This window comes from Branchiostoma belcheri, unplaced genomic scaffold (genome assembly GCF_001625305.1).
Source record: "Branchiostoma belcheri isolate BF01 breed outbred unplaced genomic scaffold, Haploidv18h27 scaffold57, whole genome shotgun sequence".
Taxonomy (NCBI): domain Eukaryota; kingdom Metazoa; phylum Chordata; class Leptocardii; order Amphioxiformes; family Branchiostomatidae; genus Branchiostoma; species Branchiostoma belcheri.
Window position 1 is genome coordinate 1655907 of NW_017804209.1, and position 15841 is coordinate 1671747.

General features: G+C 44.0%; 1 protein-coding gene across 6 annotated transcripts in view; it reads right to left on the reverse strand.

Annotated features, from left to right (window-relative positions):
- The window catches only part of LOC109481743 (paired box protein Pax-6-like), a 103206-nt gene that overhangs the window by 14715 nt on the left and 72650 nt on the right, over positions 1 to 15841 (reverse strand). For all 6 annotated transcript variants that reach the window (XM_019784335.1, XM_019784334.1, XM_019784336.1 and 3 more), the window contains 3 exons: positions 14447 to 14612; positions 12979 to 13159; positions 3358 to 3568 (listed from right to left, as the gene is read on the reverse strand). In XM_019784335.1, coding sequence (XP_019639894.1) covers positions 3358 to 3568; positions 12979 to 13159; positions 14447 to 14612 — 558 coding nt within the window. The remainder of the gene's footprint in view (positions 1 to 3357; positions 3569 to 12978; positions 13160 to 14446; positions 14613 to 15841) is intronic.

Consider the following 15841-nt stretch of genomic DNA (forward strand, 5'->3'; position numbering starts at 1 on the left):
CTCACCTAACGTTAGATCTTTTGACCAGTCACTCTGATTTAAAGTTTTAACACTAAACTTTAACTCTACCAACACAGATGAACTTTCATGATAGTGCATAATTGTTGTTTCCTTTTTCGGTTTGAAGCTTTGCTTGCGCAAAGTTTTAGACGATACGTTATGATGATGTACTCATTTGATCGTTGGTTACGTGCAAATTGTGTGTTTAAAATAGGAAGACTATGTCTTATTATAGCGTTGTGGGCCTAGTAGTCAATCTTCTTTAGAATCTGTAAACTTAAGATTACGCGATTGTGGGATTGTGCCCTAAAACTCCGCTAAAACCGGCTCAGAACTTAAGCCAGAACTCTCGCAGTGCGAGGTGCGAGATTAGCTCAAGCAGGACCCCCTAGGAGATACCACGTGGGCCTGATGAGCAGGACCCCCTAGGAGATGCCCCGTGGGCCTGATGAGGGTCGGTGGAACGGAAAGATGACGGAGATTCTCCGTTCTGATTAGGGAGCCGGGAAGTCATTACACAGAAAACACCGGGACGTGCCGAGACTGCCGTCAGAAATAAACACGTGGAATATTTGAAATTTAAAAAAAAAAATCATTTGCAGATTTATGCTGCCCAACACAGGACTTACGTTGTGAAAAAGGACCAAATAAATTGAAAAAAAAACTAACTCAAATGCACTTACAGATACAATTTGAGTTTTTAAAACAATTAATGACCTTACCGCCTTGGTTTGACAAGTATTGACTTGTATGCTATCAAATGGAAACAATGCATATATTTTTCCCGCATGCTTTTCTATTATGCGATATTTCACGTTCACCATGACGCTTTACATGATAAACGGCTTTATGGAAAAGAGTCCTGAACATAAATAACATTGCTCGTGTCCGGGTGGCCTCCATAACATGCCAAAAACTATTAGTTTTGGGGGTCTTTGTGGTCTTTGGGAGCTTTTAGGTGCTATTTTCTGATTGCATATAGACAACATAGCCGGCCTGGGTGAATTACCCCCGTCTTTTAGAACTGGGCTAATCAGAAAACAGCCGAAGACCACCAAACCCCCAGTTCTATAAGCCTGCTACGGAGGCTAATCAGAAAACAGCCGAAGACCACCAAACCCCCAGTTCTATAAGCCTGCTACGGAGGTTAGTGTCCGGGAGGAATATGACATTTCTAGACCCTCTCCAGCCGTGCCTCCATCTGTACGTGATCACGCCACATCATACAGACGTGTGGCATCCCCAATACATCAATGTCCGGCGGTTAATGTCAAATTTATGTGTAACATGACGTCCATTTACACATCTCGCAAAGAGCGGTGTCGGTAATGTGGAGTAAATCTTCGTCATGTGTTCCCTGGGACACATTTTCTGTGTTCGGCAGGACAGGGGTATTGTGAATTCTGCTGACAAGGCGTGAATTTACGGCCGCGCTCAAGTGTCGCTACCGTGGCCTTGTATGGTCCCACTCCACTGCTGCTAAGGTCACATTTCCCAACCGGGACCCGGTCGGGCTGTTTGTGTGAACGAAGAATAAACAATTCATATCAAGAATATACATAAATAAAGTTCATGATTAGTTTTACAACTTTTTGTGTTTTGTTGTCTTTTATATTCTACTTGTCGTCCCCGCAAACTGCAAACTCCCCGAGTGGGAGCATAGACGCGAGTCCATGAAGCAATCAAAATCAGAGTTGGCCACCCTACATTTGTACTTTTGTAAAGGATGTAATGTTTTAGATGTTCGTAACTTGGTAGTCAGTAGTCAGGTAGCCTTAATTTATTATGATAAAAACAACTTTTAGTATCTGCATACGTGTTTCTTTAGATGTGTATGACGTTCTATCAAGTTGTTGAAGCTCCTTGGTTGAATCAGTCCATCATCAGACTTATTTTTTCTCCAATTTTGTCTTGCGCTTCGAAATTAACATTGGAATGACAACGATCACTCGTCACTGTCGCGCGAGTTCCCTGTCACTCCCTGCCAACTATCGCGCGAGTTCGTTATCCCAGTCCTATCGGGCGGCGGCGAGCCTTTCTTCTGTAGAAGTTCGCTTTTGTTTCTCCGTCTTGAGTTAAGTCGTACTGACGCGCTTTGCGTACCTCTCGCCCGGAACGCTGCGGTAATTACTATGATGCAATGGCCAATATCTGCTGGCATGTTTCTTTAGATGTGTATATTGAATCAGTCTCGATTGTCTCCAATTATGTTTTACGCCACGAAATGTAATTCATGAACGAACATTTCTGCCTGATATACAACATCATCATACCTAACTCATCAAGTCAATCTGGAATTGCAACGGTCCTGTAGCTCCCGCAAACTATCGCGCGACTTCGTTCGGGTGGCGGCGAACCTTTGTTCAGTAGAAGTTCTCTTTGTTTCTCCGTCTTGAGTTAAGTCGTTGTGACGCGCTTTGCGTACCTCTCGCCCGGAACGCTGCCGTAATTAGCACAGGGACGTGGTCCGCGGGGATGTACGGGTAATAACGGAAAGGTCACGACTTTATTACGGAAAACGCGCGGGTCGCGAGGAGGTCTCGGGAGGGGAAAACCCGCGCACGAGGCGGATAAATTACCCGGATGTTTGTCGGTACAAGGCGGGGAGTGTCACAACCTATTTCTCACAACACTTCATTTTGTTATGAACCGCCAGCGTTGTATAAGTTTAACTATGCAAATTTACATTTCAAGCATAAGAGATTAATCAGGTGCATCTAGGTAGAAAGAGATTTGACGTCCCTTTGGATTGTATCATCGTAATGTAAATAAATTTCATCATGAAGCGCCAGCGTTGTAACTTGTAATTGTCTAAACTTTTAACTATGCAAAATGACATTACAGGAGCCAGAGATGACTGATTTGACTTGATTTGACGTCCCTTTGGATTGTATCATTGTAATATAAATAGCACACTGTAATTGTTTCGCACGAGTTCATTCGATCAGAAACAGACAAAAATTATTCGTCCTAAGAACCCATTCTATTTTTACGTATACGTAATTATATATAATATAAACTTTGACATTCATCTGTTTGCACTGAATGAACCAGCGCCGAGAAACGCTTTCGGAACGCGGAAAAAAACTTTGCTCGTTTTGTCATAACGCGGCAACCACAGTCCTGATACAGCATTCTACAACCCAGTTTCATAACGTTTCTCCACGCTTTGGGTGATTACAAAAAACAATGCTGTTATGGTTTGCCTAACTTTTAAATGCCTAACCACGAACTGATCCATTGCGCGGATTCCATCGTCTTCCTAGACGGAAGGATGCCAACAAACAACAACTTTTGAATGACGCGCATTATTCTACAGCTAGAAATTAGTTTCGCAAACAAACTTTCTCCACTGACCTTCCTTCTTGGTGGTGACGTTTCCGTTTGTCTGCGGTGGCGGGGCGCCCGCGGTGGCTGGTGGGTAGGGCCAGGGTCCCGGATGTGGCCAGGCGTTGCCGTTGAGGAGGCGGAGTTTCTCCAGCATCTGCGGGTCTGCGGACTGCAGGCTCTGTAGCGTGTTCTTCTCTCCGCTCGCTAAGTTACGCAGCACGCGGTTTATAGAGGATACCTGTGGGGAAACAGTCTCCGTTAGCCTGGTTACGTAGCCTCTATCAGGCTTCGGGAGGCGGCTGGAAAGAGTAGAAATCGGCCAAATAGAGAGATAACATGCCAGGGGAGTTGGTCTGCTGGAGAGAACACTTTGCCGCTCCCGAAGCCTGGTATGGGCTAAATTACGCAGCATGCGGTTTATACTAGAGAAAACCTAGAGAAAAACAGGCAATTTTGTCATTCCTCTTTTGTTAATGCGATCTTCTGGTTCAATTTCAAATTGGCAGGTTTGCATCGATAACGCTGCCGAAAGAAAAGAAGATACTGGTACAAAGAATAGGCCCAATATAAAAAGAAAACGTCCAGAACGATGTCAAAAATAAGACAATGCCTAAACCTCATCTTGAAGAGTAACCCTTTCAACTAGACCAGAAAATTGGATGAGACTTCTGGTAGACTGGAATCATACATATTTGACTAGTCGAAAACAGGCGGTTATCGTCAAAGTCTTAAGTTAATTAAGGGGATTAAATATAGTGTTTAAAAAAGATGTTAAAATAACCCGAAACAAAACAGATATAGGCAGTGAAAAATATGCGAAATACACAGTTTTACAAGAGTCAAAACTACGCTTGCTAAAACCGGTCCGTTTTTAATTTGTTGGTGGATCACAATCGGAGTCCATCAGAGTGAAAAGTCAGGATCAGTGATGTGGATTCCTAATGTTACATACATTTTCGTAAATGCGTGTTTCAGTCAACAATCTTTAAGCGAGCACGTTACAAAAACTGTCTACAAGCCTGCAGGAGCCCAACACAATGTCAAGTACAGCTCTCAAAAACGACTCGCGAGTCATGAGTGCTTTCGAATTCGCATTAAACAATTCCGGTCTTCACCACTTCACGCTGTGTCGCTAACCATCGCAATGTAAACAGGACCGTTTCTGTTATTCTCGAAGCAGAGGTTTGGGTTTTGGGTTACTTTTGGTGTGTTTTAGGCTTTTTATCGGGGTTTATTTTTTGCACTGGAATCCTTTTGTCACAAAAAATCCAGTGCAAAAAAGAAACCCCGATAAAAAAGCCTAAAACACGCCAAAAATAGCCCAAAACCCAAACCTCTGCTTGGAGAGTACGTTTCTGTGACAGAAGTCCTCTTGCCCGGGGATTAACAGGAGTTAATGGGGAGATAAAGGCCGTTATTAGCGGGGCAAATGACGCAAATGTGACATTTTTACAGGCGGGAGACAATAGAAGCACGGGCAACACCGGCAGCGACAGGCCGACTGTACGGACTAACGCCCCGCGAGAGGTAACCTCCCGATCGCGAATTTCGGCCACTTTAACAACTAATTAAACCCTACAAATCCACTCGACACAGTAAAAAATCTCCTCCATAAGGTTTTAGATTGAAGTGGTGTTTTTCATGGGAAAAATCGTTTTGTTTTTGGTTTGGTGAAATCTCAGCGTTCCGATCACAAATTTCGGCCGCTTCATCAACAAATTAAACCATACAAATGAAAAATAAAATCCACTAGACTTGTACCGCAGTAGACTCAAATTCTCCTGAATAACGTTTTGGATTGAAACGGCGTTTTTTTTTTTGCTAGAAAAGATCGTTTGGTTTTGGTGAAATCTCAGCGTTCCGCGGCGCGTGTCTGACGGGGTGCACGGTGATGATATCCCAGCAGGGAGCTCCGACCAACCTGCTGGTCGTTACCGGCTCTGCATGCTGTAGCCTCTACCAGGCACCGCGGATCGCTGGAAATTCTAGAAATTAGCCAAAATAAAGGGAATAGTATACCAGGGGAGTTAGGCGGCCAAAAAAAGGTTACATTTTGCGACCCTAGGATGCGGCAAAATGTACTCTCTAGATGACCAACTCCACTGGCATGTCATCTCTCTGAGCAATGTCTACTCTGTTCAGCCGCATCCCGAAGCCTGGTAGAGGCTAGCTCTTCTAGATCTATACATGCCAATGAATTGATAATAAGGAGATGTAGAATAGATGTAAGAAGTATCCACAGCACATGGTTGAAATGAAGCATGGGGTTAGAGAGAGTTCAGCAGGGGAAATGCGTCTATCTGTAGTTGTGCAAGCCGATTGAGATTTTAAGAGATGAGAATAAAAGAAAATGAATGCTTTAAAGAGAAGAATCATAAAAGTCAGACCAATGCAGTTGCAGTAGTTTCCACGTGGTTGATTTGAACGAATAATTGAATTAAAAACAAACAGAAAAGCTAAGTTGTCTTGTACAAAAACAGCTGAATGTCACTGTGGTGTCCGTTGAAAGCGCCACAGTTGGAATAATGCTGTGAGTCGCAACAGAAAAACACTGTCCGAAGCAAACGATCTACCGCAGTATAGAGGCCAGCTGGCACCACAATAGTGACAATCCACCTATAATTATCACATTTACGCCATTCCTACCCGGCTCAACTCTACGGTTTTACAGATTTCGATGCAAACGACGTGTTAAGTCCCATACACAGCGAGCGCGTCGTTCAACCAACCACACAACCGTATAACCGCCTTGGAACACTCTCACTTCCCAAACGTGTCACTTTTACCTGCTCCATCCTACTTGAAGTCCAAGTACAAACCGCTTCCCTGTTCCCTGAGTCCTTAGCGAGTGGAAAGTCCAGACAATGCTGTCCTGTACGCGCCGCTGTCCGTTCTAAAGCTGGGGAGGACCGTGCGGGGAGTTTTGTACCGTGAGAAGCGTGACAGTGCGCAGTGGCGTGATGTAATGCGTCCTGACGGGGCGGGCTGGCGGGCTGAGGCGGGCTACAAGCCCGGGAACAACCCCGATAACCTCCCGGTTACCATCTGCCGCCACAAACACGGAACTAACGACCCTCCGGTGGCTCCGACGGTCACTTAAACAGAACTAAAGGGCGAGGGAATGACGCTAGATCTGACACGAGGCGCTTCCGAGGACAGGGTGCAAAACAAGCCAAACTCCAGAAAAAATAAAAACATTTTCGAAAACACAGCTCTTTTTTTTTTTGGTACTACGTTATGCTTAGGTCACAACCAACGGTCACTTAAAAAGAACTAAGGACGGGGGGGTGACGCTAGATATGACACGGGCACGGAGAAAATGTCTACTCTCCAAGCAGAGGTTGTGGGGAATTATCGTTAGCCCGATATATGGCCCGTTTTGTTTGTCGCTACCCCCACCTTCGGTGCATGGACCGTCTCTGGCCAATTGGATAACGGATACTGCCTGGCCAATTTGATACTCTATTTTTGAGACCCTAGGATCTTCTTGGAGATTAGAAATGTCGTGCTTTGGAAGACGCGTACGGTGCAAAACAAGCGGAGCTAACTGAACCCCACAAAAAATAAATACATTTCCATAAATGCAGGTCTTCGTTTTGTAGTGGTTAGCCTTTGTTGCATTCATGATTTTATGATTTTGCTAAGTTTATCGTTTAGTAACTACATTAGTTCTAATGTGTTCGAATTCGCGCGCGATCGTTATGTTTCCCCCCTGGTCCATGTTTTGTGAAATCGTGTCAGACGCTGTACAAGCCTTTTGCATAGGTCACATTTCCAAATCTGGGCCCGGCTGGGCTGTTTATTAGAACGAAAAATTAACCATTCATATCAAGAAAATACAGAAATAGTGCCCATGGTCATTATTAAAGACCTTTCTGTGTTTTGTTGTATTTTATATCGTATTTTTCGTTCCCTAAAATCTGCCCGGCCGGGCCCCGTGTGGGAATTGTGACCTCAGCATTACAGGTTGTTTTCCCCTCCCCATCACGTAATCCCGATTTGCTTCCATTGTTACCGTCTGTAACAACATGCGTAAGATAAAATCAACCCTTCGATCAATCAAAAGATTGACAGGAAAACAAAGATGACAAGATGTTAGGGATTTGTGCGGTAGTTTTCCGTTTAAATATCGCCTTTTTAACCAGATAAAATCGACATCGGGATTTTTCGGATCGAACGAATTCCATTTCGCTTTACCGTTAGAATAAAGAGAAATTAAGAAATCAACGAAATATTACGAAATTTCAACTCTATTGCAATATATTCTAGATCAAACAATTGATGGAGACTATAATTTATTGTGTAACATTTTCAACGTGAAGATTCATTATTTTGCTACAATTTGTGGCGCCTGAAAAGCTACATCACATTAGTGTTGTTGCTACACTGCATGGAACGAAAATTAACCTGGCATGTCTGGTCCGTAGAAATATTGCACTCGTTCCGAATTCATTCCCAAGATGGTTAATGCATGAGAATATCAAGACAAAACCTAGAACGCACGAATCTCGTGTATCCATGCTTGGAACATTTATTCTTTGGAAGGAAGCGAAGAAACCAGAGCAGTTTTGCCGCCTAACATTTGTTTGTTGCAACAAAATTCTCTCTCGGAGACATCACAAAACAAGCTTTCAATTTCTATACGTTTCTTTCTTCTGAAGTTTTGATATACAGTATATTTTCTTGTTTTTATACATTCTGCTTTGATGGAACCAGCTAATACAGCTCCGTAATAGATAAATCACCAACGTGAATGTTTTCTTGCTTATACTCATTTTTCTTTTCCCGATTTTGTAATTATGTACTTAGTGATTGTGTTTTTGAGTAGAAAGCGTCATATAAGCACCTGTTCTTCTTGCCTAATACTCAATGAATATACGTGACTAAAAATACAGTTCCGAATGTAGCATCCACACGTCTATTTCCGCGCCTGGGCGTTGTCCCAGATGGGCCCTTTCTGAGCGCGGCCTCCCCGTGGCGAAAACGCTTTAATTTTTCAATTGGCGGCTGTCGCCGTGGAATGCGCCGCTGCACGGTGTGGACGGCTCGGGAATAGCGCGGCTTACATCTAATGTAGCCTCCACCAGCACCACCATGCCTTTCTACGGGAAGCATTGTAGCATTCGGCAAAAAAGAGAGTAAAATTTGCCAGGGGAGTCCGGACGCGGGGAGGTAGTTTCTTTCCCTCCCTGCACGGCCAGTCAAACCCAAAGACGGCCAAACTCCCCAGGCAAATATTCTCCTGTATATAGCCAGCGTAGTTAGTCTGGTAGAGACTACTCTAATAAAAAGAAATATCACATTGAATGGGTTTATTTAATACATAATGGCCAAGGCGCATAAACAACAAACGGAACTCCATTAAAACCGGATGGAGCGTTCGTCAGTCCGAAAGGAAGCCGTATAGACCGAACGGTGCGGGGAAGATGGGGGAGAATGCACAAATGGACCTTCTGCCGCCTCTGCATCGTCTTGGGATTAGCGAGAGGGTTGTTTTTATTTTAGAGAAACTGTATGCATAATAGAATACTGCAGATGTGTTAGGAAATGGGCAAATGCTTTACAGAGTCGGAAACAGAAGTTTTTCAACGAAAATTGCACTAACGAAAAATATTGTGTATTCCGAACTGCACTATGGCAAATATGACATCTCTACGAGTCTCCTCGCAGTGTCCCAACGCCCGCCGAGTGTCCCGCCGCGATGCCCGCTGGGAACGGACCTTTCCGGGCCAATTTGCTCATCCGATACAGAAATCATAGAAATCAACAAAAGCGAAGCAGCGAGGCGCCAGTAGTGCCGACAGGACCCATGCGCCATGCATACGGGCTGCAGGAAGGCGACGGGCGGCGGATATTTCTGTTAATTTATTGATCGCAAAAAAAGGTACAAGATACAGCGGAGATGACCTATATATAGCAAATTGCTGATATTAGCGTCATCACTGGGAAAACCATGAATGTAGAAAAATCAGAAAAAAATAACAACATTGATTGGCACACAAGTAATATAACGGAAACACTACAGTGTTCAGGTTTCAAAGTCAGGAATAGAAGACATACCGTATTGGACAACGTTATGTAGTACTATCTAGAGTTTTCCTGAATAATGTCAACGTTTTACATCATCAAAACGACACAGAACTAACCCTGGCGCTGTTCTGTGAACGCCCTGTCGTCAAAGGCATTTTGCAAGCATTTTTGTAACCTTTAAAATATTTTTCGTTCTTAATATTGAGAAGTAAACGGACAACGAAAATCCACATTTAACACAAGGAACGTTTGATAATATGAACAGAATAATGTAACCAGATTATTTCCATCGTCTAAAGGGTTGAATTTTGTCCAAGAAACGATTTGGAAATCAATGGTAAGATTTACAGTAGCTAGCCGACGAATCCTAGCTTGTGCTTTTTTTTCACCTTTACAATTTTTATGTTCTTCTCTTACATTGAAATTTTGCTTTTTATATCATGCATCACATTTTCTACGTTTATAGACCTTAAAAAAAGTTATGAAACGCTCGGATATGGCCTCGACGGGCCATCGTAAGGGGACGACCGTTTGCGAGACAGAAATTTGCGAGCCGCCATCCCGGCGCTTATTGAATTTAAGAACAGTATTATTTACTCCACGGAGAGAAACCTGTCCTCTGACGGGCGATAATACCCGGAATGCAGTCTGGGAGCGGTCATTATCCTAATAATGCCCCGTCCTGGGAGCGGTTATTATGCCGATAATAATCTGCCGATGGGGACCGAATATGCTTCCGGTACAGACAGCACTTTCCAAATATTTGTTTTTGTAAACCCAGAGCAAATACGTTTCATAGGAAGCGCCGTTAAAAATCAATTGGCTGTTAACGTTGTTTACACATGTAGCTACTTAACGTATTTGATTCCATATTAGTTTATATACTTTTGTATCAATGTCGTTTCTCAGTGTCTTTTTATGAAACAAAGATTGAACGACAAGATATGTTTACACATGAATTTAATTATATTCTGCCAACGTTGGGGGCCCTCTACTTCAGTATTGCTTCAGGTTTTATTGCAATAGGCCATGACATATTACTAGTCAGTTAATCACAGTTTTGTCAGAATGGCATGTTTTATATGGACTGAATCTATAAAGCAATCAAATTCAGGGCAAGGTAAATTAAGACGTAGGGATAGATGTAGCATACGTTAAAACAGTTGGCTTGATAATAGTTATTTGAATAGACTTAATAAATCTAAGTTACCATACCGTTCTCCCTGCCTATAACATGTACGAGTAACCTAAGTTAAGGTCGGGGTCGGGGACACCTGCAATGTCAAAAGTGTCGTTATTAACGAATTACATCCGGGGAACTTAACACGTCATCGATCACACTGAGCGATCCGTTTGTAAATTCAAACTTGTCCGGAGGATCCATCAATCATGATCAACTCTGATGGGGAGACATGCAGCATTGATGCAACACTAACGTTTGTTGTTTTGCACTGATTTCATGTCTGCATTTGGTAACCCCATACATGTATTCCTTACAAAAAACAATTATCTGGTACTGCGAGAGGATGGTCATTTTCATATAATCATCGAATAAAACATACGAAGCTGTCCTCTTGCAATTTTGTCCTTTTCTGAGTGTTTTTATAAAAATAAGTGTTTTTATAAGATAACCTACAAACGAATTTATCTGGTACTAGCTAGAGGATATTCAAACAATCATCATATAAAGCATACTTGTCATCTTACAATTTTGTCATCTGAGTGTTTAGAAAAATAAGTATATTTTTCAAGATAAAACGTTTATTGTGCTGTACGTTTCGTCCGAGCACGTGCTATTCCGTCCACACCTGTCCGGAGCCGTTTTGCGAACCCAGCAGTCCTAAGGGACGACCAGACCCCTTCATTTGTAGTGCAAACATACAAGATGACTTAAAACGGCAGTAAACTTGGTACTTAGTGTGCGGCAGCCGGGCCGTGACATTAGCGGTGTGGACTCTGGGGACTCGCAGGGCCACGCGAAACACGACAATCAGCGGAACGTTTAGTCATGTAATCGGCGCGTTTACTGCGATAACAGGAGTAACAGCCCATTATGGTATATTAGTGGAGTTACAGCAGTTCAGTAGTTACAGTTCTAGTGCCACATTATGGTTTATAAGTGGAGTAACAGGAGTTCTAGTGCCTCACTAGACACTAGTTAATGTGTTTAAAGAGAGGCAGATGCGAGCATTGAAACTAGACGTGGAAATTGTTTTATCTGAGATATATCGGTGAGGAAAAGTGGCTACATTATAAATGTAGCTAATTTTCCCCTTTACTGTTGCGTTTCAACTTGTTACAACGAAAGCTTGCTCTCATGAAAACATCTCTGTACGTTTAGTGGGTTTTTACTTATACCCTCCTTTTTACAAGAAGGCGATCAGCTGCTAGTGGAAAGAAGGTGTTTTAAGATTTGAACTGCAAATGTATTGAGTCTTTGGATGCTTTTGATCAGCGTCTTTAACATTCGCAGTATATTCAATAATAAAACAATAAATCTGCCCTTCTTGCAACGTAAACCCGGGTGTGGATGTCGCAAATTGCTCGGGATACTAGCTTTAAATCAGGCGCTTTCACATTGGCCCTACGTCGAAAAAAAGGGACAAATTTGTCGCATAAACCCGGGTGTGGATGTCGCAAATTGCGGCGCAGGTAATTCCCGCTGCTCCGTGCCGGTGTGTAATAAACAGTTTCCCCTCCACACGTGCGTCCCTCCTCGCACCTGCCGACAGGTGATCCCACACAGGTGATCTACCGGGACGGCCCAACCCTTAATTTCTAGTGTAAATATACAAGATGATGCTAAACGCCCTTAACCTTGACGTAGGGGGTAGTTGGCGCGCACTTGGGACTCACCATTACGACATCAATATTGTCACCAGGGACGTTTGCGTGGAAGGGAAAAGGGAAGGATAATTCCTGAACCTGAGTCGTTCGATGGTCTCAGTTATTGTGTTGGAAATAAAAACGTCCAATTATTCCACTCTAACGTTTACTGACTGGGTGGTTCTGATGCGTAATTGGAACATTTTGTCTGGATGTTATTTAACTCGACTGGGAGGTCCACTAGTGAGACGGATCGTCAGTTTACTCTAAACAGCAGGAAGTTCTAAACTGCCGTTTGGGTTACAGTGTCATGGAGCCTTTCCCGATATCGCGAAGTATCAAAATGGTCCACAAGTACGTGCCTCTCCTTATACATGCTGAGCGCGGATTTCTTGCCAAAGTTATATTTTTATGCTATCCTCATAGAAGACGCAAGCAATATACAAGTAATGCGCAAGTAATCAATTGGTCAATGTTGTTAGGAAAACGACAAAATCTTGTAAATTCATGAATTGGAGACTCTACAACATTACTTCTATTGACAATGTTCTCCTTCCCACTTACTTCAAAAAAGCAACAACAAAAAAATAAAATAAAAAAAAGAAAAAGAAAACGTCACTGAGCCCTTTGGCTTTCCACCCGATAGCGATGGCTAAGCGACCAAAATTGAATTTGTGTTTATAGCTGGAATAAGATGCACGGCACAAAAGTATTGAAAATGTAAAACTGTTGTAAAACTGCAGTAAGACTGTTGTAAAACAGTTGTAAAACTGTAGTAAGACAGTTACTCACGCTGGGTATGTTCTCATTGGTGCAGATGCCCTCCGACAGCAGTCTGTCGCGGATCTCCCAGGCGAAGATGGAGGGGCACTCCCGCTTGAACTGCGCGATCTTCGCCACCACCTCGGGCGTGGCTACGCGCGGCTTGGAGCCGCCGATGGCGCGGGGCCGGATCGACCCCGTCTCGTAGTACCTGCGGGAAGGGAGGGAGAGACAGGCGCGCTGTAGGCTAGGCTGTTTTTTTCGTCTCGTAAACGGCCGTCGCCTTTTGAAACTAGTCACCATCAGACCCTTTTGCAGGCTGAATAAATAGTAGAAATCGGGCCAAAAAAGAATGTAGCTGGTCAGAGCATTTCGCCGGTCACAGAGGGTCCAGTTCACATGCATGGAGTCCGTGAGAAGTTACTATGTAGGCAAACTGGACCTTCTATGACCGGCCAGCTACCCTTGACATTATCTTAGGCCGATATTACTACTATTACGGTCGATGCCATATCTCACAGAAGAAATAACTTAAAGTGTATCAACACGGTCCTTCCACACCGCAAAGTTTCTAGTGCTTTCTCTCCACTAATTTTTTGGACCTCAAAGAAGCTATGATCCGCTTGATAAACTTAAAGTTATCCCTTTTGCGATATGGTGACGACCGTTTCAAAACGCGACGGCCGTATACGAGACGGAAATTTGCGCGTTGTAAGCTCGCGTGGTGAGGCGACTGCTTCCACAGCTTCAGACTCGCGCTACCACACGGGAACTTCTTCATGCTTGGCTGCAGGTCTGACCGATATGCAACAGTTTACGGACCACTGAATTTATTGGAAATAAATTTAGAAATGAACAAAAAGTCATTTTTCAAATAATTCGCGTCAATGATTTAGGCATAAGTCACTGTTTGTTATCATTTGTGGTTAGAGTGCAATCGCTGGCCTTATGAAGAACATTTCGTTACCTACTTGTATTTTCGGAATTTCAAAAAAAAAAAAAGAATTTTCGATGAACTTTGATGAAGCTACAAACGGTAAGGCTACATTTGCGTATTTTGTACATGATATAAGATGGTTCCCGGAGAATTGACGGGAAAATCTTGTTTTTCTTCTTACTTTAAACCAAAAGTGTTTTGCAACCAAAGCGCTGCACGCGTCATTTATTTATTGTAGGACAAAATTTCCTTGCTCATATATAGCAAACCGAAATGTTGTTTTATAGCATGCACGATTCATTTCGGCATTTTGTTTGCTTTTTGTTTCTATGGCTTGTTTGAGATTGGCATACACTACCTTCCCAGAATCTTGGACACGCAACCAAATGTTGATTTTATTATAGCATGCAGGATTCCTTTCGGCATTTCATTCGTTTTTTTACGTCTGGTTTGAGTTTGGCATACACTACCTTCCCAGAATATTGGACAGTTTTCTATAGCGCTTTGTTTGATATTGTTGTATTGCAATTGTATGGGTTGTTTGATATTGGCATACACTACCTTCCCAGAATCTTGGACACGCACCCATTGGAGACCTGCAGAAGGCGGGAAATGTCGCAGGGCCGCGCGCCCTGGTGCGCCAGCTCCACGATCTTCTGCCGCGTGGAATCGGGGAGCGGGCGGCCGTTCACGAACACGCCCCCGAGCTGGTTCACGCCGCTATGCCCTGCACCGGATACAGCAAGACCGAGTCAACCCCGGGGCTGGGAGAAGGAGGAGGGACCCCCTGGACTAGGAAGGGGGGATCCCCCTTGAGGAACCCTGAACTAGGAGAAAGAGGGGGTAAGCCCCTGGACTAGGAGAAGGAGGGGGTACCCCCGGACTGAGAAGGACAAAAAGGGTTACTTTCTGAACTAGGAGAAAGAGGGGGACCCCTAGACTATGAAGGGGGTTCCCCCTGGACTAGGAAAGGGGTACCCCCTGGACTAGAAGAAAAAGGGGGTACCCCCTGGACTAGAAGAAAGAGGGGTAACCACTGGACTAGGAGAAGGAGGATACCCTTCTGGACTAAAATGCTCTTGGACAAGGAGGAAACTAGGAGCAGATACCCCTGGGGTAGGAGGTGTAGAGGGAAAATATGAGGGATGACAGAGGGGGAAACTTTGTGTAAGATTGGGCAGAGATATAAGAAAGGTTGTTGCGTAGGGCTGCAACAGGCGGAGATTTGAGCCAGGGCAATGCCCAGCGGAAGACGGGCTGTCAGTTGGGACAGGCGGAGTTGGAGATGGAAATGGGTTTATCGAGTGCATCTCGTCGGAGATAGCTGAGAGGCCGGGAGGATGTGCGGATGGGCATAGATAGCTGATGAGAAGTGACAGATATGGGGGAGGGAGAGATGTCAGATAGTGTAAAAGCTGGCAGGGTACGGTAAAAATAAATGTAGGTTGCGTTGGCTTGGCTCTGAAAAGACAGTGACAGAGAGTATCTTAAGAAAATACTGAGGAGTTGAGAGATGTCTGGGATGCCAGGTGAGTGAGGATGTTAAGGGGACACTGAGGAGCTTGGAGATGGGGCTACAGGCAACGCATAGGATACTGAGTAGTTGGGAGGTCTGAGATATCAAATGAACCTATGGGTAACAGAGAAGAGTAGATCTTAAGAAGATACTGAGGAGTGGAGAGATGGGACTACAAGTAACAGGTAGGATCATCTGAGGACTCGGATGAGTGACAGTGGATCTTGAAAAGATACTAATGAGCTGGGACATGTCTGGTGGGACTACAAGTAGTAAAGAGGATCTTAAGAGGATACTGAGCTGGATGAGAGGGCCTTAATAGAATACTGAGGAGTTGTATGAGAGGGCCTTAAGAGGGAACTGCGGAGTTTGTTCAGTCTTTACGCAGCAGGGCAGCTCGGCTCGAACCAGGCCGGGGAAAGGTGGGACCAGCCGGGCCC